Source organism: Coregonus clupeaformis, unplaced genomic scaffold (genome assembly GCF_020615455.1).
Source record: "Coregonus clupeaformis isolate EN_2021a unplaced genomic scaffold, ASM2061545v1 scaf0299, whole genome shotgun sequence".
Classification (NCBI taxonomy): domain Eukaryota; kingdom Metazoa; phylum Chordata; class Actinopteri; order Salmoniformes; family Salmonidae; genus Coregonus; species Coregonus clupeaformis.
This window is the reverse complement of record NW_025533754.1, coordinates 277,501-300,000: the sequence shown is the minus strand read 5'-3', so window position 1 is coordinate 300,000 and position 22,500 is coordinate 277,501. Positions and strand designations below refer to the sequence as shown.

Below are 22,500 nucleotides of genomic sequence, written 5' to 3'. Positions count from 1 at the left end.
GTCATGGAAAACCCCCCTCAGACTCAGGAAGATGTAAAACTTTCCTTTTTATTCTGTGAGTTTTATTTGCCCAAATAAAGTATGTTATGCCGGAGTATAGTTCTTTAAAGAACGTCTTCGGTGGGGTAATTGGAATTACCGACAATAAGTATAAAAACTTTAGGAGCCGTGCCATTCTGAAGAGGCTTATTCTACCAGTAAAATGTCTCCATTTAATTAGATCTGCTTTCATATTGTTGATTAATGAGATAACATTTATCTATATGTGTTGTTTGTTGTCATTTATTAAGCATCCTGAGGATTTGATATGTTCTGTGGTCCACTTAAAGGACTGCTGTAGATCAGGAGTTAGTCTTTTTCCTACTGCCGTTATTTCAGGTTTTTCCAAGTACATTTTATATCCTGAGATTTTAGAGTATTCTGAAAATGTTTTTAGTAAGGGGTCATAGAGTTTTCAATATTGGTCAGGTAAATAACAGAGTTTTCTGTCGTCAGTGAGGAGTGAAAATCCCAACGATTCTGTCCTTCTCCTCCGTGGGCTAATAATAATAATAATAAGTTAAATTAGATAATTTGTTATTCGTTTTCTTATTGCCATTATTTCCTATTTTAACATTTTTATATCCTGAGATTTTAGAATATTCTGAATATTTTTAGCAAGGGGGGCATTGAGTTTTCAGTATTGGTCAGGTATATCAAGAGATCATCTGCAAATAAGTTTAGATTATATTCATGTTTACCCATTCTGATACCTGTTACGTTTGGGTCCTGTCTAATTATTTCTGCAAGCGGTTCAATTGCTAGTGCAAACAGGAAGGGGGGGGGGGGGATAGGACATGCCCCTATCTAAAGTAATTTAATCAGATCATGTATTCTGTGTATATTTTTGCTTTAGGATATTTATATAATATTTTCATTAAATGTATTATTTCAGCAGGAAAGTTGAAGGCTTCCAAAGTTTTGAATAGAAAAAGGCCATTCAAGACGGTCGAAAGCCTTTTCGCCATCAACAGCCATTATTGATAAATCTATATCTTGTATTTGTTTGTAAGTGTCCATTTTTAATAAACCCTGTTGGACCATTTTATTGCTTGTGAGCTTTATTATTTTGTTTTCGCAGTTTATTAAAAACTTCTGGGTCTGTAAATCAGCAGGGGGACTCTCCAGATTCTCATTTAACTGAAATAACTGTTTGATACACGGAACTAGAAAGTACTGAAGTGAGTGACTTACAGTACCAGTCAAAAAAGTTTGGACACGCCTACTCATTCAAGGGATTTTCTTTATTTGTACTATTTTTTTTTTTTTTTACATCAAAACTATGAAATAACACATATGGAATCATGTAGTAACCAAAAAAGTGCCACCAATGTAGTAACTTCCAATAGCCACCCTTTGCCTTGATGACAGCTCTGCACACTGAGGGCCTTCTATAACTACAAGGGCTAAGGATTTATAAAATAATAATGATTCTAATTATATTCTTATTTTCAATTATGTTCTGATTTAATCTCTTCAGTTTTTGTTGGAAAAGGTTAACTACTAAAAGAAAAAAAGATCCAATCAGGATTTTTCTTTGCTGGTCTCTGGGGATATAAATCTAGCTAGCTAAGTCAGCCATTGGCTAGGCCATCAGACGCTATACTGAACAAAAATATAGAACGCAACATGCAACAATTTCATTGATTTTACTGAGTTCCAGTTCATATAAGGAAATCAGTCAACTGAAATAAATTCATTAGGCCCTAATCTATGGATTTCACACGACTGGGAATAAAGATATGCATCTGTTGGTCACAGAAAATGGGCCTCACAATGGGCCTCAAGATCTCATCACAGTATTTTTGGGCATTCTAATTGCCATCGATAAAATGCAATTGTGTTCATTGTCTGTAGCTTATACCATAACCCCACCGTTACCAAGGGGCACTCTGTTCACAGCGTTGACATTAGTATACCGCTCGCCCACACGATGCCAAACACGTGGTCTGTGAGGCCAGTTGGACGTACTGCCAAATTCTCTAAAACGACGTTGGAGGCGGCTTATGGTAGAGAAACGAACATTCAATTCTCTGGCAACAGCTCTGGTGGACATTCCTGCAGTCAGCATGCCAATTGCACGCTCCCTCAAAACATCTGTGGCATTGTGTTGTGTGACGAAACTGCACATTTTAGAGTGGCCTTTTATTGTCCCCAGCACAAGGTGCACCTGCGTAATGATCATGCTGTTTAATCAGCTTCTTGATATCTCACCCTGTCAGGTAGGGCTGAACGATTAATTGCATTGCGATAATATCGCGATTTGACTGAAGCGATTTTCTAATGCATCGCGCGCGATTTGAGGTGGTCACGTGGACGCGACTTTCCATGCTGTCCAGCGCAATGGCCTCTTGCTCGGCGGAACAGTCAGAAACTGACACAGCTGATACTTTAATATAGAAGAGGAACAGCACGTCGGTGGTGTGGAACTATTTTGGTTTTAAAAAAGAAGATGCTGAGCAGCGCTCAGGTGTTGTGCAGAGCATGCGTGCTCCGATTGCTACTTCACGGGTAACACTACAAACCTGTTTCAGCACTTAAAAAATACCACAAATCAATGCATGACAGTTGTATGGACCAAAATGCCGAGCATCAGTGCGCGAGACAAGCCAAATACCTCAAGACAGGGATCACTGACAGAAATGTTCGAAAGTGTCACTCCGTATGAACGTAATTCAAAACGGCACGGAGAAATCACTCGGACAATAACCGAGTTCATAGCCAAAGATATGATGCCTCTCAGCACGGTGACCAAGCCTGGGTTCATGGTTTTTTCAAGACCAGTTCAGCCTCTCCTTCTTTGCCTGTAAATCTTGAAGATGTCGCAGAGGCAGAGATAAACAATTACCTGATGACTCCTACCATTGATGGAGAAGATGATCCATTGGCTTGGTGGAGGGTGCACAAGATCAGCTACCCACAGTTGTGCACCATGGCACGCAAGTATCTTTGTGTACCTGCTACAAGCGCTCCCTCAGAGCGTCTTTTTAGCACAGGAGGGAATATTGTGACTTGCACTCGCTCATCCTTGAAGCCAGAAAAAGTCAATATTCTGGTTTTCTTAGCAAAAAACCTGTGAGCCACTGAGAACAGAACTGCTTGGATAAGTATGGCTAGCAGTGCCATACTCGTAGTGAACTTTAGTCTGTGTGGTGTGTTATTGTTGTGTACTTGAGATAGTGAGGCTCATCTATTTTATATTATAATATTCAAATCGTTTATAAAAAATAGTTTGTCTAAATTAAAAGTGCATTTCTCATTTTTTATTTATAACTTTATTTACTTTGATTTTACAAAATATTTTCAAAGCAAATTCCTTGTTTCAGTTGTGGTTGAAATGTTACTGACTTGGGAGCAGTAGATACATACAATTTAAAATTATTTTTTTCTTAAGACTGTACCTTTTGCACACAGTGTTTACAAAGTTCATGCGCTTTGTTTAAATTATTTAAATGCACAGTGGCAAAGCCACAGATGTTTCTGTAATGAGCAGTTCAATAAAAATGTCATTTATTTCAAGTCATACATGTTTGAATTTAATTCTAACAAATAGACCCAGCCTATGGGAAAGAACATTTCCACTAAATGTATATACTATTGTGTTGGTCATATTTAAATCATTCATTATGTTTTGTGGGAAAAGGATAAATAAATTAAATCGCATATTAAATCTAATCAGCAATATTGGGGGCAAAAATGCTAATTAGATTATTTTCCAAAATCGTTCCAGCCTTACTGTCAGGTTAATAGATTATCTTGGCAAAGGAGAAATGCTCACTAACAGTGATGTAAACAAATGTGCCCACAACATTTGAGAGAAATACGCTTTTTGTGCATATGGAAAATGTCTGGGATCTTTTATTTCAGCTCATGAAACATGGGACCAACACTTTACATGTTGCGTTTATATTTTTGTTCAGTGTAGATAGAAGGCATCTGCTATTCAACTGTATTAGGGCAAAATGTTGGCGTGACAGTGGAATCAATAAATCACATTTTGATTTGTAATGGGTGGGACCGATTTTACAAAAAAACATTTGGAAACTTCTGCCTTCTCAAAGGCCAACAGGTCACTGCGCAATAGCGAGCAGTAGTTTGCTCTCTATAGAGTCAAAGTTAACCTTTTTACTGTAACTGTTAACCTTTTTACCTTTTACTGGGCTAAATCAGGGTCATACGGAGTGATTCTTGGTAGTCTTAAACAAATCTACTTTGAAACAAAAGTATATACCTCACACACATGGATATGGGCTTTAAAAAAAGACACCTGTACCATATCGGATATAGAGTTGAAATATATTACATTTTTAGTTTGCATCCCAATATTACACTTTATATAAATCACAGAAGACTGAAATATAACAAAACTGTTTGACATAGTATAAATAATAATCTATTAATTATGAGAAATATGAATAACATTCCACCCATGAGGCCAAAGAGGCTTTTGGTCACTGACTGCAGCAAAGGGTCGTTTCAAATGATCATCATCTTGTGAGTGGAACTGTGTTTTTTGTAATATTTTTGCTAAATCTGATTGGGTGGGCCTGTCGGGGCCTGCCTCCCCAGTGGGTGGGCCTCTGTCCACCCCGTCCATGTCTACGCCCCCTGATGCAAACAGCACATGATGACAATTGCGCATCACAAATAGCCTACTAACACCTGGTCTGCATACCCTTTGTTAGCATTTACTGGTAGAGATCAGAAGGTGAAACGTCTTTCCTACCCTACCGATGTCATTCTTCTGCTCCATGAACAAAACCAGTTGAGAGCTGCTCCATGAACAAAACCAGTTGAGAGCTGCTCCATGCCAACACCAGTTGAGAGCTGCTCCATGCCAACACCAGTTGAGAGCTGCTCCATGCCAACACCAGTTGAGAGCTGCTCCATGCCAACACCAGTTGAGAGCTGCTCCATGCCAACACCAGTTGAGAGCTGCTCCATGCCAACACCAGTTGAGAGCTGCTCCATGCCAACACCAGTTGAGAGCTGCTCCATGCCAACACCAGTTGAGAGCTGCTCCATGCCAACACCAGTTGAGAGCTGCTCCATGCCAACACCAGTTGAGAGCTGCTCCATGCCAACACCAGTTGAGAGCTGCTCCATGCCAACACCAGTTGAGAGCTGCTCCATGCCAACACCAGTTGAGAGCTGCTCCATGCCAACACCAGTTGAGAGCTGCTCCATGCCAACACCAGTTGAGAGCTGCTCCATGCCAACACCAGTTGAGAGCTGCTCCATGCCAACACCAGTTGAGAGCTGCTCCATGCCAACACCAGTTGAGAGCTGCTCCATGCCAACACCAGTTGAGAGCTGCTCCATGCCAACACCAGTTGAGAGCTGCTCCATGCCAACACCAGTTGAGAGCTGCTCCATGCCAACACCAGTTGAGAGCTGCTCCATGCCAACACCAGTTGAGAGCTGCTCCATGCCAACACCAGTTGAGAGCTGCTCCATGCCAACACCAGTTGAGAGCTGCTCCATGCCAACACCAGTTGAGAGCTGCTCCATGCCAACACCAGTTGAGAGCTGCTCCATGCCAACACCAGTTGAGAGCTGCTCCATGCCAACACCAGTTGAGAGCTGCTCCATGCCAACACCAGTTGAGAGCTGCTCCATGCCAACACCAGTTGAGAGCTGCTCCATGCCAACACCAGTTGAGAGCTGCTCCATGCCAACACCAGTTGAGAGCTGCTCCATGCCAACACCAGTTGAGAGCTGCTCCATGCCAACACCAGTTGAGAGCTGCTCCATGCCAACACCCAGTTGAGAGCTGCTCCATGCCAACACCAGTTGAGAGCTGCTCCATGCCAACACCAGTTGAGAGCTGCTCCATGCCAACACCAGTTGAGAGCTGCTCCATGCCAACACCAGTTGAGAGCTGCTCCATGCCAGATGATATTCCACTGAAACCAGGCTGCGTGAGGCACATGTGAATATATTTCACGTGCTTTGCGATTGTGTAGGCTACTTTGTGCATGATTTCTCTATTGTACTACATCATTGATAAATCGTACACCTCCAAGATGGCGTAGCAGTGTGGTCGTGAATTGTATTGTGTCCTCGTGTAAATAGCCAGTTTTTTAGTTAGTCTTTTTTTAGTATATATATATATATATATATATATATATATATATATATATTTCTCTCTCACTTCCCATCCTTTAACCAAATATACTTTCCTGCAACCCGCCTCACCCAATGTGGAACGGATTCTATTATTTCTTAATTTTTTATCTAGAACCTACGGCTGAAACTAGCCAGCTAACTAGCTACTTGCTATTAGCCACCGTTAGCGGTTTTCACCACTGTCCGTGGCCTGCACTACCTACCAGCCAGCTCTAGCCTGGACAATTATCGGCCAGTCTGCACAGCGCGTTATCGACCCAGAACATATCGGATGTTCTGCCGGAATCACTGAATCACTGGACCTTAACACCGGATCATCACAACTAGCTAGCTGCAACCGAATGGATGTTGTTGGCTAATTCACCACTGTCCCGATGCACCAGTTAGCCTTGAGCTAGCCTCGAGCCCATCTCCCGGCTATCTACCGCTCTGTCAACCGGACGGGACCTCCTAGTGTCTGCTGCCAATGACTGGAACGAACTGCAAAAATCTCTGAAGCTGGAGACACTTATCTCCCTCACTAACTTTAAGCATCAGTTGTCAGAGCAGCTTACCGATCACTGCACCTGTACACAGCCCATCTGTAATTAGCCCACCCAACTACCTCATCCCCATATTGTTATTTATTTTGCTCATTTGCACCCCAGTATCTCTATTTGCACATCATCTTCTGCACATCTATCACTCCAGTGTTAATACTAATTGTAATTATTTTGCACTATAGCCTATTTATTGCCTTACCTCCATAACTTACTACATTTGCACACACTGTATATAGATTTTCTATTGTGTTATTGACTTTATGTTTTTTACCCCATATGTAACTCTGTGTTGTTTTTATCGCACTGCTTTGCTTTATCTTGGCCAGGTCACAGTTGTAAATGAGAACTTGTTCTCAAATGACTTACCTGGTTAAATAAAGGTGAAATAAAATCAGTAGGGATTAAGATGTGAGTATACGCAAGGCCCACTGAAAAGAAAAGAGGGTATATGGCTTATACCAGCGTATAACCTCCACCACACCACTGGCCCTTTGTGTTTTACAAAAAGTGAACTCTCCTACATGCGCAGGTATTACAACATCACGAGCCTATAGGTTCACCACTGAAGGCCTATAGGTTCACCACTGAAGGCCTATAGGTTCACCACTGAAGGCCTATAGGTTCACCACTGAAGGCCTATAGGTTCACCACTGAAGGCCTATAGGTTCACCACTGAAGGCCTATAGGTTCACCACTGAAGGCCTATAGGTTCACCACTGAAGGCCTATAGGTTCACCACTGAAGGCCTATAGGTTCACCACTGAAGGCCTATAGGTTCACCACTGTCACCACTGAAGGCCTATAGGTTCACCACTGTCACCACTGAAGGCCTATAGGTTCATCACTGATCAAACAAGTCTAATAGATATAAAGGCTGTTAAGATATTAATGTATCTAGAAAAGAGTGTATATATTCAGCCTGGAGAAGAGGTTTAATGCGCTGACTGAATGGAAGCTGATTACGAGTTTTTTACTCCGCTGGTCTCGGCAAGAAATTACGAGTCCTCACTGTCCGAGACCGAATACAAATGTATCCAACACCGAGACAAGACCGAGACAAGACCGAGACACTCAAAATGTGGTCTTGAGTATTACAACTGTTTAATTCTGATTTATACATTTTCATAGAAGTTTTTTTAAAAATTGTAATTAAATCACATTGTTTCTAATTAATGCATTTGTATCTTTATCTTTTACAATTATAACTGGTTTGGCGTGTTTTTGTTTTGTGAGAGCTGTGAGATATTTACCAGGTTTATTTATCATTAGGTAGTTTGCTTTATTTGAGTTTAACCTGTAGTTGTTGGCTCTCTTCAAAAGTAAAACAAAATAATATTCCTGCTTAAGTTTAAAAAAAAGATAGAAATTAAAATTAAAGAAAAATAAATCACTAACTCAGATTTAAAACAAAAAATATAAAGCAAAGTACTTCAAGGCGCTATGCCTTTCTAGTGCTTTAAGGCTCCGACTCTTCTCATAATGTACCTAAACTCTGGATTATGTCATTGTACATACATTGGAGAAAGACTGCCACTTAAATACTTTTGTATGACCTTGTGAATTTAATTAATTATAATTATAGTGGCTGGTGGGGGTCTACTTGGGGAGAGGGGTCCACCTAGAGACTGAAGTGAGATGAGTGGAGGCCCCACACATACTTCAGAGAAGAGTCTGATGACCTCCCAGCCCCCCCCCGTCCCAATCCCTCGATAGAACCCCTCTCCACTCTCACAATAACCACCATCAGATCTATAACTTCAAAACAAGGAATAATAATGACTCAACATCCTCTCCTAATCTGTCCACTACATAACACTGTTCTAGAACTCACTCATCATCCTCTCCTAATCTGTCCACTACATAACACTGTTCTAGAACTCACTCATCATCCTCTCCTAATCTGTCCACTACATAACACTGTTCTAGAACTAACTCATCATCCTCTCCTAATCTGTCCACTACATAACACTGTTCTAGAACTAACTCATCATCCTCTCCTAATCTGTCCACTACATAACACTGTTCTAGAACTAACTCATCATCCTCTCCTAATCTGTCCACTACATAACACTGTTCTAGAACTAACTCATCATCCTCTCCTAATCTGTCCACTACATAACACTGTTCTAGAACTAACTCATCATCCTCTCCTAATCTGTCCACTACATAACACTGTTCTAGAACTAACTCAACATCCTCTCCTAATCTGTCCACTACATAACACTGTTCTAGAACTCACTCATCATCCTCTCCTAATCTGTCCACTACATAACACTGTTCTAGAACTAACTCATCATCCTCTCCTAATCTGTCCACTACATAACACTGTTCTAGAACTCACTCATCATCCTCTCCTAATCTGTCCACTACATAACACTGTTCTAGAACTCTTGGACTACGGGTCGGGACGTAGAACACAGAGTCCTGATATAGAACACCACACTTATAATACTACATAACACTGTTCTAGAACTAACATAGAACACAGAGTCCTGGGAAAGAACACAACCATAGAATTAGGCTACAAATTAGATATAGGATCTCTACGCATATAACACTTAAAACACTGCTATAAAAGCATTATAAATCTGGTATAACACTATTAGAAACACAATAAAACTGTAGTTCAGGTCAGCTGATTGTCTTTATTCAGTGTCCACTAACCCTAGCCCCAGGTCAAAGGTCCTAACCCTAGCCACCCACCTTGAATCCAGCCTGTTTCAGGAAATGTCCAAGTTTGGAGATGATCTCTTTGAATCGCTCCTGTTGCCAGTTTACCTGTTACACACACAGAGAGTTCCTTTTTTAAAAACATGGCCATATCTGTTAAGAGAGTACAATTGTACCATATAAATTACACCGTTGTCATAGTAACAGGCGTTGCCATGGCTACACCTAGCAGCCGTGGTAACCCTTGTTCTCACCTGGTCCATCTTGTTGACGGCGACGGCGAGCTGCGTGACGCCCAACGAACGGACCAGGAGGCCGTGCTCCCGCGTCTGCCCGCCCGCCTCGAACCCCGCCTCAAACTCACCTCTGCTGGCGTCTACCACCAACACCGCCACGTCTGCCTGTAGGACCACATTATAGACGTGTGAAGGGTCGGCTGAGGACACACTTTTACACACTGGATTGACCTTCACTCTGGTAGCCCTGAGGCCCTTCTGTATTACAGACCATATTGTGATCTGTATTAAAAGGCCGTGGACGAGGACATTCTGTATAACCTGTGATTTTCCACTCTGTATAAACTGTAACTTTCCATTTATACTGAACAAAAAAAAAAGTAAAACGCAACATGAAACATTTTCAAAGATTTTACTGAGTTAGTTCATAGAAGGAAATCGGTCAATTGAAATACATTCATTAGACCCTAATCTATGGATTTCACATGACTTGGAATACACATTTTCATCTGTTGGTCAAAGATACCTTAAGAAAATAAATAAGGGCGTGGATCAGAAAACCAGTCAGTATCTGCAGGTAGCTTAGTGGTTAAGAGCGTTGTGCCAGTAACCGAAAGGTCGCTGGTTCTAATCCCCGAGCCGACCAGGTGAAAAATCTGTCGATGTGCCCTTGAGCAAGGCACTTAACCCTAATTGATCCTGTAAGTCGCTCTGGATAAGAGCGTCTGCTAAATGACTAAAATGTAAATGCATCTTGTTTGACCCCGTGCTTTACGGTTGGGATGGTGTTCTTCGGCTTGCAAGCCTTCCCCTTTTTCCTCCAAACATAACGATGGTCATTATGGACAAACAGTTCTATTTTTGTTTCATCAGACAAGAGGTCATTTCTCCAAAAAGTAAGATCTTGTTCCCCATGTGCAGTTGCAAACCATAGTCTGGCTTTTTTATGGTAGTTTTGGAGCAGTGGCTTCTTCCTTCACAAGGTCCTTTGCTGTTGTTCTGGGATTGATTTGCACTTTTCACACCAAAGTACGTTCATCTCAAGGAGACAGAACGCGTCTCCTTCCTAAGCGGTATGACGGCTGCGTGGTCCCATGGTGTTTATACTTGCGTACTATTGTTTGTACAGATGAACGTGGTACCTTCAGGCGTTTGGAAATTGCTCTCAAGGATGAACCAGACTTGTGGAGGTCTACAATTTTATTTCTGAGGGCTTGGCTGATTTCTTTTGATTTTCCCATGATGTCAAGCAAAGAGGCACTGAGTTTGAAGGTAGGCCTTGAAATACATCCACAGGTACACCTCCAATTGACTCAAATGATGTCAATTAGCCTATCAGAAGCTTCTAAAGCCATGACATCATTTTCTGGAATGTTCCAAGCTGTTTAAAGGCACAGTCAATTTAGTGTATGTAAACTTCTGACCCAATGGAATTGTGATACAGTGAATTATAAGTGAAATAATCTGTCTGTAAACAATTGTTGGAAAAATTACTTGTGTTATGCACAAAGTAGATGTCCTAACCGACTTGCCAAAACTATAGTTTGTTAACAAGATATTTGTGGAGTGGTTGAAAAACCAGTTTTAATGACTCAAACCAAAGTATATGTAAACTTCCGACATCTACTGTAAGTGAGGGGATTCATTGAGTCTTCCCCTTCGGTAATATAGAAAGCCCTTAGTCACCTTGGGCATGGCAGACACAACACCATAGAAGAAACCCTTTAGATAAGATGACTATTCATCTGGTGAACGCCAAAAACACACACACACACTCATCTTGTGAATGCCGAGAATACCTCAACCCAAAGCCACAGAGGGGTGGAGCGAGGTACCTTAACAAATCAAGAGAAATAGAATGCAGCAGGGCGCATTTAGGAACCTCTGTCAGCTCCAGATGAGATCTAATATATTGGCACTTTCAAATGGAGTGGAATGAAGCAGAATGTTCCTTTTTTACTGGTTGAACTGCAATTTTTTGCCTGTAGGTACCTGCAACTTACCACCGGGTAGTATAAAATACACTTTTCACTTTCCTCCAATCCAAAATCATTTGAATAATTTAGTCCAGGGAATTTTCTTACTTTAAAAATTTTAGTTTTTATATTATTTTATTTAATCCTGTTCAGTTGTAAATAAAACAAATAAACGTGTGAACATCAAAAGTTTTCGATTGCAACTTATTTTACAAGAAATGGTGAATCATTCCAAGGGTGGCAATATTTCTGATCACATCTGGATGCTGCTCACCTGAGTACGAGTACACACACACACACACACACACAGACAGACACACACACACACACAGACACACACACACACAGACACACACACACACACACACACACACACACACACACACAGACACACACACAGACACACACACAGACACACACACACACCTCCACACACGGACACACACACGGACAGACCCACCCACACAGGGACACAGGGTCCTACCTGGGCCGCTCCAGTGATCATGTTGGGGATGAAGTCTTTGTGTCCGGGAGCGTCCATCAGAGTCACCACCTTAGAGGCGGTCTCAAACTTAGTCATCCCCACGTCCATGGTTACACCCCTGGAAAACACACACACACAATGTGGCTTCAGTGGGTGTTTTGCAGAGTAGGTGGGTATATGTGGCTTCAGTGGGTGTTTTGCAGAGTAGGTGGGTATATGTGGCTTCAGTGGGTGTTTTGCAGAGTAGGTGGGTATATGTGGCTTCAGTGGGTGTTTTGCAGAGTAGGTGGGTATATGTGTGGAACCGTCTCTCTCTGTCTACACACCTGTCCCTCTCCTCCCCGGTCTCATCCAGGACCCATGCGTAGGCGAACGAGGCCTTGCCAGCCTTTTTGGACTCCTGCTCGTACTTGTGCATGGTGCGTTTGTTGACGTTTCCCAACAGGTAAAGCAGGTGACCCATCAGAGTACTCTTCCCAGCATCCACATGACCTGGGGAGGAGAGGGGGGAGGAGAAGGGGGAGGGGGGAGGAGAAGACAGGAAACATACTGAAAATGTTCTGTTCAATCTCTGTAACCGTGCCGACAGCACAGTCTCTGTAACCGTGCCGATAGCACAGTCTCTGTAACCGTGCCGACAGCACAATCTCTGTAACCGTGCCGACAGCACAATCTCTGTAACCGTGCCGACAGCACAGTCTCTGTAACCGTGCCGACAGCACAGTCTCTGTAACCGTGCCGACAGCACAGTCTCTGTAACCGTGCCGACAGCACAGTCTCTGTAACCGTGCCGACAGTAGAGTTTATGTGATGCAGTCCATGCATGAGTATGTGTGCCTCAGTGGAATGGGGTGGAATGGGGTGGAATGGGGAGGAATGGGGAGGAATGGGGTGGAATGGGGAGGAATGGGGAGGAATGGGGAGGAATGGGGTGGAATGGGGAGGAATGGGGAGGAATGGGGTGGAATGGGGTGGAATGGGGTGGAATGGGGTGGAATGGGGAGGAATGGGGAGGAATGGGGAGGAATGGGGTGGAATGGGGAGGAATGGGGCGGAATGGGGTGGAATGGGGAGGAATGGGGTGGAATGGGGAGGAATGGGGAGGAATGGGGAGGAATGGGGTGGAATGGGATGGAATGGGGAGGAATGGGGAGGAATGGGGTGGAATGGGGTGGAATGGGGAGGAATGGGGAGGAATGGGGTGGAATGGGGAGGAATGGGGTGGAATGGGGAGGAATGGGGTGGAATGGGGAGGAATGGGGTGGAATGGGGAGGAATGGGGTGGAATGGGGTGGAATGGGATGGAATGGGGAGGAATGGGGAGGAATGGGGTGGAATGGGGAGGAATGGGGTGGAATGGGATGGAATGGGGAGGAATGGGGAGGAATGGGGAGGAATGGGATGGAATGGGGAGGAATGGGGTGGAATGGGATGGAATGGGGTGGAATGGGATGGAATGGGGTGGAATGGGGTGGAATGGGGAGGAATGGGGTGGAATGGGATGGAATGGGGTGGAATGGGATGGAATGGGGAGGAATGGGGTGGAATGGGGAGGAATGGGGTGGAATGGAGTGGAATGGGGTGGAATGGGGTGGAATGGGGTGGAATGGGGTGGAATGGGGAGGAATGGGGAGGAATGGGGTGGAATGGGGAGGAATGGGATGGAATGGGGAGGAATGGGGTGGAATGGGGTGGAATGGGGTGGAATGGGATGGAATGGGGAGGAATGGGGTGGAATGGGGAGGAATGGGGTGGAATGGGATGGAATGGGGAGGAATGGGGAGGAATGGGGTGGAATGGGGTGGAATGGGGAGGAATGGGGTGGAATGGGGTGGAATGGAGTGGAATGGGGTGCTCCAGGAGCCGTGTCTGGTCTGGTCTAGTGGAATGGGGTGCTCCAGGAGCCGTGTCTGTCTGGTCTAGTGGAATGGGGTGCTCCAGGAGCCGTGTCTGGTCTGGTCTGGTCTGGTGGAATGGGGTGCTCCAGGAGCCGTGTCTGTCTGGTCTGGTCTAGTGGAATGGGGTGCTCCAGGAGCCGTGTCTGGTCTGGTCTGGTCTAGTGGAATGGGGTGCTCCAGGAGCCGTGTCTGGTCTGGTCTGGTCTAGTGGAATGGGGTGCTCCAGGAGCCGTGTCTGGTCTGGTCTAGTGGAATGGGGTGCTCCAGGAGCCGTGTCTGGTCTGGTCTGGTGGAATGGGGTGCTCCAGGAGCCGTGTCTGTCTGGTCTGGTCTAGTGGAATGGGGTGCTCCAGGAGCCGTGTCTGTCTGGTCTAGTGGAATGGGGTGCTCCAGGAGCCGTGTCTGGTCTGGTCTAGTGGAATGGGGTGCTCCAGGAGCCGTGTCTGGTCTGGTCTGGTGGAATGGGGTGCTCCAGGAGCCGTGTCTGGTCTGGTCTAGTGGAATGGGGTGCTCCAGGAGCCGTGTCTGGTCTGGTCTAGTGGAATGGGGTGCTCCAGGAGCCGTGTCTGGTCTGGTCTAGTGGAATGGGGTGCTCCAGGAGCCGTGTCTGGTCTGGTCTAGTGGAATGGGGTGCTCCAGGAGCCGTGTCTGGTCTGGTCTAGTGGAATGGGGTGCTCCAGGAGCCGTGTCTGGTCTGGTCTAGTGGAATGGGGTGCTCCAGGAGCCGTGTCTGGTCTGGTCTAGTGGAATGGGGTGCTCCAGGAGCCGTGTCTGGTCTGGTCTAGTGGAATGGGGTGCTCCAGGAGCCGAGTCTGTCTGGTCTGGTCTAGTGGAATGGGGTGCTCCAGGAGCCGTGTCTGGTCTGGTCTGGTCTGGTGGAATGGGGTGCTCCAGGAGCCGTGTCTGTCTGGTCTGGTCTAGTGGAATGGGGTGCTCCAGGAGCCGTGTCTGGTCTGGTCTAGTGGAATGGGGTGCTCCAGGAGCCGTGTCTGTCTGGTATAGTGGAATGGGGTGCTCCAGGAGCCGTGTCTGGTCTGGTCTAGTGGAATGGGGTGCTCCAGGAGCCGTGTCTGGTCTGGTCTAGTGGAATGGGGTGCTCCAGGAGCCGTGTCTGGTCTGGTATAGTGGAATGGGGTGCTCCAGGAGCCGTGTCTGGTCTGGTCTGGTCTAGTGGAATGGGGTGCTCCAGGAGCCGTGTCTGTCTGGTCTGGTCTAGTGGAATGGGGTGCTCCAGGAGCCGTGTCTGGTCTGGTCTGGTCTAGTGGAATGGGGTGCTCCAGGAGCCGTGTCTGTCTGGTCTGGTCTAGTGGAATGGGGTGCTCCAGGAGCCGTGTCTGGTCTGGTCTAGTGGAATGGGGTGCTCCAGGAGCCGTGTCTGGTCTGGTCTGGTGGAATGGGGTGCTCCAGGAGCCGTGTCTGGTCTGGTCTAGTGGAATGGGGTGCTCCAGGAGCCGTGTCTGGTCTGGTCTAGTGGAATGGGGTGCTCCAGGAGCCGTGTCTGGTCTGGTCTGGTCTAGTGGAATGGGGTGCTCCAGGAGCCGTGTCTGGTCTGGTCTGGTCTGGTGGAATGGGGTGCTCCAGGAGCCGTGTCTGTCTGGTCTGGTCTAGTGGAATGGGGTGCTCCAGGAGCCGTGTCTGGTCTGGTCTAGTGGAATGGGGTGCTCCAGGAGCCGTGTCTGGTCTGGTCTAGTGGAATGGGGTGCTCCAGGAGCCGTGTCTGGTCTGGTCTAGTGGAATGGGGTGCTCCAGGAGCCGTGTCTGGTCTGGTCTGGTGGAATGGGGTGCTCCAGGAGCCGTGTCTGTCTGGTCTGGTGGAATGGGGTGCTCCAGGAGCCGTGTCTGGTCTGGTCTAGTGGAATGGGGTGCTCCAGGAGCCGTGTCTGGTCTGGTCTAGTGGAATGGGGTGCTCCAGGAGCCGTGTCTGGTCTGGTCTAGTGGAATGGGGTGCTCCAGGAGCCGTGTCTGGTCTGGTCTAGTGGAATGGGGTGCTCCAGGAGCCGTGTCTGGTCTGGTCTAGTGGAATGGGGTGCTCCAGGAGCCGTGTCTGGTCTGGTCTGGTGGAATGGGGTGCTCCAGGAGCCGTGTCTGGTCTGGTCTGGTGGAATGGGGTGCTCCAGGAGCCGTGTCTGGTCTGGTCTAGTGGAATGGGGTTCTCCAGGAGCCGTGTCTGGTCTGGTCTAGTGGAATGGGGTGCTCCAGGAGCCGTGTCTGGTCTGGTCTAGTGGAATGGGGTGCTCCAGGAGCCGTGTCTGGTCTGGTCTAGTGGAATGGGGTGCTCCAGGAGCCGTGTCTGGTCTGGTCTAGTGGAATGGGGTGCTCCAGGAGCCGTGTCTGGTCTGGTCTAGTGGAATGGGGTGCTCCAGGAGCCGTGTCTGGTCTGGTCTAGTGGAATGGGGTGCTCCAGGAGCCGTGTCTGGTCTGGTCTAGTGGAATGGGGTGCTCCAGGAGCCGTGTCTGTCTGGTCTGGTCTAGTGGAATGGGGTGCTCCAGGAGCCGTGTCTGTCTGGTCTAGTGGAATGGGGTGCTCCAGGAGCCGTGTCTGGTCTGGTCTGGTCTGGTGGAATGGGGTGCTCCAGGAGCCGTGTCTGTCTGGTCTGGTGGAATGGGGTGCTCCAGGAGCCGTGTCTGGTCTGGTCTAGTGGAATGGGGTGCTCCAGGAGCCGTGTCTGGTCTGGTCTAGTGGAATGGGGTGCTCCAGGAGCCGTGTCTGGTCTGGTCTAGTGGAATGGGGTGCTCCAGGAGCCGTGTCTGGTCTGGTCTGGTCTAGTGGAATGGGGTGCTCCAGGAGCCGTGTCTGGTCTGGTCTGGTCTAGTGGAATGGGGTGCTCCAGGAGCCGTGTCTGGTCTGGTCTGGTCTAGTGGAATGGGGTGCTCCAGGAGCCGTGTCTGGTCTGGTCTGGTCTAGTGGAATGGGGTGCTCCAGGAGCCGTGTCTGGTCTGGTCTGGTCTAGTGGAATGGGGTGCTCCAGGAGCCGTGTCTGTCTGGTCTGGTCTAGTGGAATGGGGTGCTCCAGGAGCCGTGTCTGGTCTGGTCTAGTGGAATGGGGTGCTCCAGGAGCCGTGTCTGGTCTGGTCTGGTGGAATGGGGTGCTCCAGGAGCCGTGTCTGGTCTGGTCTAGTGGAATGGGGTGCTCCAGGAGCCGTGTCTGGTCTGGTCTAGTGGAATGGGGTGCTCCAGGAGCCGTGTCTGGTCTGGTCTAGTGGAATGGGGTGCTCCAGGAGCCGTGTCTGGTCTGGTCTAGTGGAATGGGGTGCTCCAGGAGCCGTGTCTGGTCTGGTCTAGTGGAATGGGGTGCTCCAGGAGCCGTGTCTGGTCTGGTCTAGTGGAATGGGGTGCTCCAGGAGCCGTGTCTGGTCTGGTCTAGTGGAATGGGGTGCTCCAGGAGCCGTGTCTGGTCTGGTCTAGTGGAATGGGGTGCTCCAGGAGCCGTGTCTGTCTGGTCTAGTGGAATGGGGTGCTCCAGGAGCCGTGTCTGGTCTGGTCTAGTGGAATGGGGTGCTCCAGGAGCCGTGTCTGTCTGGTCTGGTGGAATGGGGTGCTCCAGGAGCCGTGTCTGGTCTGGTCTAGTGGAATGGGGTGCTCCAGGAGCCGTGTCTGGTCTGGTCTAGTGGAATGGGGTGCTCCAGGAGCCGTGTCTGGTCTGGTCTAGTGGAATGGGGTGCTCCAGGAGCCGTGTCTGGTCTGGTCTAGTGGAATGGGGTGCTCCAGGAGCCGTGTCTGGTCTGGTCTAGTGGAATGGGGTGCTCCAGGAGCCGTGTCTGTCTGGTCTGGTCTAGTGGAATGGGGTGCTCCAGGAGCCGTGTCTGGTCTGGTCTGGTCTGGTGGAATGGGGTGCTCCAGGAGCCGTGTCTGTCTGGTCTGGTCTAGTGGAATGGGGTGCTCCAGGAGCCGTGTCTGGTCTGGTCTAGTGGAATGGGGTGCTCCAGGAGCCGTGTCTGTCTGGTATAGTGGAATGGGGTGCTGCAGGAGCCGTGTCTGGTCTGGTCTAGTGGAATGGGGTGCTCCAGGAGCCGTGTCTGGTCTGGTCTAGTGGAATGGGGTGCTCCAGGAGCCGTGTCTGGTCTGGTCTAGTGGAATGGGGTGCTCCAGGAGCCGTGTCTGGTCTGGTCTAGTGGAATGGGGTGCTCCAGGAGCCGTGTCTGGTCTGGTCTAGTGGAATGGGGTGCTCCAGGAGCCGTGTCTGGTCTGGTCTAGTGGAATGGGGTGCTCCAGGAGCCGTGTCTGTCTGGTCTGGTCTAGTGGAATGGGGTGCTCCAGGAGCCGTGTCTGGTCTGGTCTGGTCTGGTGGAATGGGGTGCTCCAGGAGCCGTGTCTGTCTGGTCTGGTCTAGTGGAATGGGGTGCTCCAGGAGCCGTGTCTGGTCTGGTCTAGTGGAATGGGGTGCTCCAGGAGCCGTGTCTGTCTGGTATAGTGGAATGGGGTGCTGCAGGAGCCGTGTCTGGTCTGGTCTAGTGGAATGGGGTGCTCCAGGAGCCGTGTCTGGTCTGGTCTGGTCTAGTGGAATGGGGTGCTCCAGGAGCCGTGTCTGTCTGGTCTGGTCTAGTGGAATGGGGTGCTCCAGGAGCCGTGTCTGGTCTGGTCTAGTGGAATGGGGTGCTCCAGGAGCCGTGTCTGGTCTGGTCTGGTGGAATGGGGTGCTCCAGGAGCCGTGTCTGGTCTGGTCTAGTGGAATGGGGTGCTCCAGGAGCCGTGTCTGGTCTGGTCTAGTGGAATGGGGGTGCTCCAGGAGCCGTGTCTGGTCTGGTCTGGTCTAGTGGAATGGGGTGCTCCAGGAGCCGTGTCTGGTCTGGTCTGGTGGAATGGGGTGCTCCAGGAGCCGTGTCTGTCTGGTCTGGTCTAGTGGAATGGGGTGCTCCAGGAGCCGTGTCTGGTCTGGTCTAGTGGAATGGGGTGCTCCAGGAGCCGTGTCTGGTCTGGTCTAGTGGAATGGGGTGCTCCAGGAGCCGTGTCTGGTCTGGTCTAGTGGAATGGGGTGCTCCAGGAGCCGTGTCTGGTCTGGTCTGTTGGAATGGGGTGCTCCAGGAGCCGTGTCTGTCTGGTCTGGTGGAATGGGGTGCTCCAGGAGCCGTGTCTGGTCTGGTCTGGTGGAATGGGGTGCTCCAGGAGCCGTGTCTGGTCTGGTCTAGTGGAATGGGGTGCTCCAGGAGCCGTGTCTGGTCTGGTCTAGTGGAATGGGGTGCTCCAGGAGCCGTGTCTGGTCTGGTCTAGTGGAATGGGGTGCTCCAGGAGCCGTGTCTGGTCTGGTCTAGTGGAATGGGGTGCTCCAGGAGCCGTGTCTGGTCTGGTCTGGTGGAATGGGGTGCTCCAGGAGCCGTGTCTGGTCTGGTCTGGTGGAATGGGGTGCTCCAGGAGCCGTGTCTGGTCTGGTCTAGTGGAATGGGGTGCTCCAGGAGCCGTGTCTGGTCTGGTCTAGTGGAATGGGGTGCTCCAGGAGCCGTGTCTGGTCTGGTCTAGTGGAATGGGGTGCTCCAGGAGCCGTGTCTGGTCTGGTCTAGTGGAATGGGGTGCTCCAGGAGCCGTGTCTGGTCTGGTCTAGTGGAATGGGGTGCTCCAGGAGCCGTGTCTGGTCTGGTCTAGTGGAATGGGGTGCTCCAGGAGCCGTGTCTGGTCTGGTCTTGTGGAATGGGGTGCTCCAGGAGCCGTGTCTGGTCTGGTCTAGTGGAATGGGGTGCTCCAGGAGCCGTGTCTGTCTGGTCTGGTCTAGTGGAATGGGGTGCTCCAGGAGCCGTGTCTGTCTGGTCTAGTGGAATGGGGTGCTCCAGGAGCCGTGTCTGGTCTGGTCTGGTCTGGTAGAATGGGGTGCTCCAGGAGCCGTGTCTGTCTGGTCTGGTGGAATGGGGTGCTCCAGGAGCCGTGTCTGGTCTGGTCTAGTGGAATGGGGTGCTCCAGGAGCCGTGTCTGTCTGGTCTGGTCTAGTGGAATGGGGTGCTCCAGGAGCCGTGTCTGTCTGGTCTGGTGGAATGGGGTGCTCCAGGAGCCGTGTCTGGTCTGGTCTAGTGGAATGGGGTGCTCCAGGAGCCGTGTCTGGTCTGGTCTGGTGGAATGGGGTGCTCCAGGAGCCGTGTCTGGTCTGGTCTAGTGGAATGGGGTGCTCCAGGAGCCGTGTCTGGTCTGGTCTAGTGGAATGGGGTGCTCCAGGAGCCGTGTCTGGTCTGGTCTAGTGGAATGGGGTGCTCCAGGAGCCGTGTCTGGTCTGGTCTAGTGGAATGGGGTGCTCCAGGAGCCGTGTCTGGTCTGGTCTAGTGGAATGGGGTGCTCCAGGAGCCGTGTCTGGTCTGGTCTAGTGGAATGGGGTGCTCCAGGAGCCGTGTCTGGTCTGGTCTAGTGGAATGGGGTGCTCCAGGAGCCGTGTCTGGTCTGGTCTAGTGGAATGGGGTGCTCCAGGAGCCGTGTCTGTCTGGTCTAGTGGAATGGGGTGCTCCAGGAGCCGTGTCTGGTCTGGTCTAGTGGAATGGGGTGCTCCAGGAGCCGTGTCTGTCTGGTCTGGTGGAATGGGGTGCTCCAGGAGCCGTGTCTGGTCTGGTCTAGTGGAATGGGGTGCTCCAGGAGCCGTGTCTGGTCTGGTCTAGTGGAATGGGGTGCTCCAGGAGCCGTGTCTGGTCTGGTCTAGTGGAATGGGGTGCTCCAGGAGCCGTGTCTGGTCTGGTCTAGTGGAATGGGGTGCTCCAGGAGCCGTGTCTGGTCTGGTCTAGTGGAATGGGGTGCTCCAGGAGCCGTGTCTGTCTGGTCTGGTCTAGTGGAATGGGGTGCTCCAGGAGCCGTGTCTGGTCTGGTCTGGTCTGGTGGAATGGGGTGCTCCAGGAGCCGTGTCTGTCTGGTCTGGTCTAGTGGAATGGGGTGCTCCAGGAGCCGTGTCTGGTCTGGTCTAGTGGAATGGGGTGCTCCAGGAGCCGTGTCTGTCTGGTATAGTGGAATGGGGTGCTGCAGGAGCCGTGTCTGGTCTGGTCTAGTGGAATGGGGTGCTCCAGGAGCCGTGTCTGGTCTGGTCTAGTGGAATGGGGTGCTCCAGGAGCCGTGTCTGGTCTGGTCTAGTGGAATGGGGTGCTCCAGGAGCCGTGTCTGGTCTGGTCTAGTGGAATGGGGTGCTCCAGGAGCCGTGTCTGGTCTGGTCTAGTGGAATGGGGTGCTCCAGGAGCCGTGTCTGGTCTGGTCTAGTGGAATGGGGTGCTCCAGGAGCCGTGTCTGTCTGGTCTGGTCTAGTGGAATGGGGTGCTCCAGGAGCCGTGTCTGGTCTGGTCTGGTCTGGTGGAATGGGGTGCTCCAGGAGCCGTGTCTGTCTGGTCTGGTCTAGTGGAATGGGGTGCTCCAGGAGCCGTGTCTGGTCTGGTCTAGTGGAATGGGGTGCTCCAGGAGCCGTGTCTGTCTGGTATAGTGGAATGGGGTGCTGCAGGAGCCGTGTCTGGTCTGGTCTAGTGGAATGGGGTGCTCCAGGAGCCGTGTCTGGTCTGGTCTGGTCTAGTGGAATGGGGTGCTCCAGGAGCCGTGTCTGTCTGGTCTGGTCTAGTGGAATGGGGTGCTCCAGGAGCCGTGTCTGGTCTGGTCTAGTGGAATGGGGTGCTCCAGGAGCCGTGTCTGGTCTGGTCTGGTGGAATGGGGTGCTCCAGGAGCCGTGTCTGGTCTGGTCTAGTGGAATGGGGTGCTCCAGGAGCCGTGTCTGGTCTGGTCTAGTGGAATGGGGTGCTCCAGGAGCCGTGTCTGGTCTGGTCTGGTCTAGTGGAATGGGGTGCTCCAGGAGCCGTGTCTGGTCTGGTCTGGTGGAATGGGGTGCTCCAGGAGCCGTGTCTGTCTGGTCTGGTCTAGTGGAATGGGGTGCTCCAGGAGCCGTGTCTGGTCTGGTCTAGTGGAATGGGGTGCTCCAGGAGCCGTGTCTGGTCTGGTCTAGTGGAATGGGGTGCTCCAGGAGCCGTGTCTGGTCTGGTCTAGTGGAATGGGGTGCTCCAGGAGCCGTGTCTGGTCTGGTCTGTTGGAATGGGGTGCTCCAGGAGCCGTGTCTGTCTGGTCTGGTGGAATGGGGTGCTCCAGGAGCCGTGTCTGGTCTGGTCTGGTGGAATGGGGTGCTCCAGGAGCCGTGTCTGGTCTGGTCTAGTGGAATGGGGTGCTCCAGGAGCCGTGTCTGGTCTGGTCTAGTGGAATGGGGTGCTCCAGGAGCCGTGTCTGGTCTGGTCTAGTGGAATGGGGTGCTCCAGGAGCCGTGTCTGGTCTGGTCTAGTGGAATGGGGTGCTCCAGGAGCCGTGTCTGGTCTGGTCTGGTGGAATGGGGTGCTCCAGGAGCCGTGTCTGGTCTGGTCTGGTGGAATGGGGTGCTCCAGGAGCCGTGTCTGGTCTGGTCTAGTGGAATGGGGTGCTCCAGGAGCCGTGTCTGGTCTGGTCTAGTGGAATGGGGTGCTCCAGGAGCCGTGTCTGGTCTGGTCTAGTGGAATGGGGTGCTCCAGGAGCCGTGTCTGGTCTGGTCTAGTGGAATGGGGTGCTCCAGGAGCCGTGTCTGGTCTGGTCTAGTGGAATGGGGTGCTCCAGGAGCCGTGTCT

The 22,500-nt window shown here is 50.1% G+C and overlaps 1 protein-coding gene across 1 annotated transcript in view; it reads right to left on the bottom strand.

Moving 5' to 3' along the window:
• LOC121555445 (HBS1-like protein) overlaps positions 1–22,500 on the bottom strand; it is an 84,272-nt gene that overhangs the window by 19,219 nt on the left and 42,553 nt on the right. The window contains exons 7-10 of the mRNA XM_041869293.2: positions 12,403–12,568; positions 12,077–12,194; positions 9,635–9,781; positions 9,414–9,488 (exon numbers count right to left, since the gene is read on the bottom strand). Of these exons, the coding sequence (XP_041725227.2) occupies positions 9,414–9,488; positions 9,635–9,781; positions 12,077–12,194; positions 12,403–12,568 (506 nt within the window). The remainder of the gene's footprint in view (positions 1–9,413; positions 9,489–9,634; positions 9,782–12,076; positions 12,195–12,402; positions 12,569–22,500) is intronic.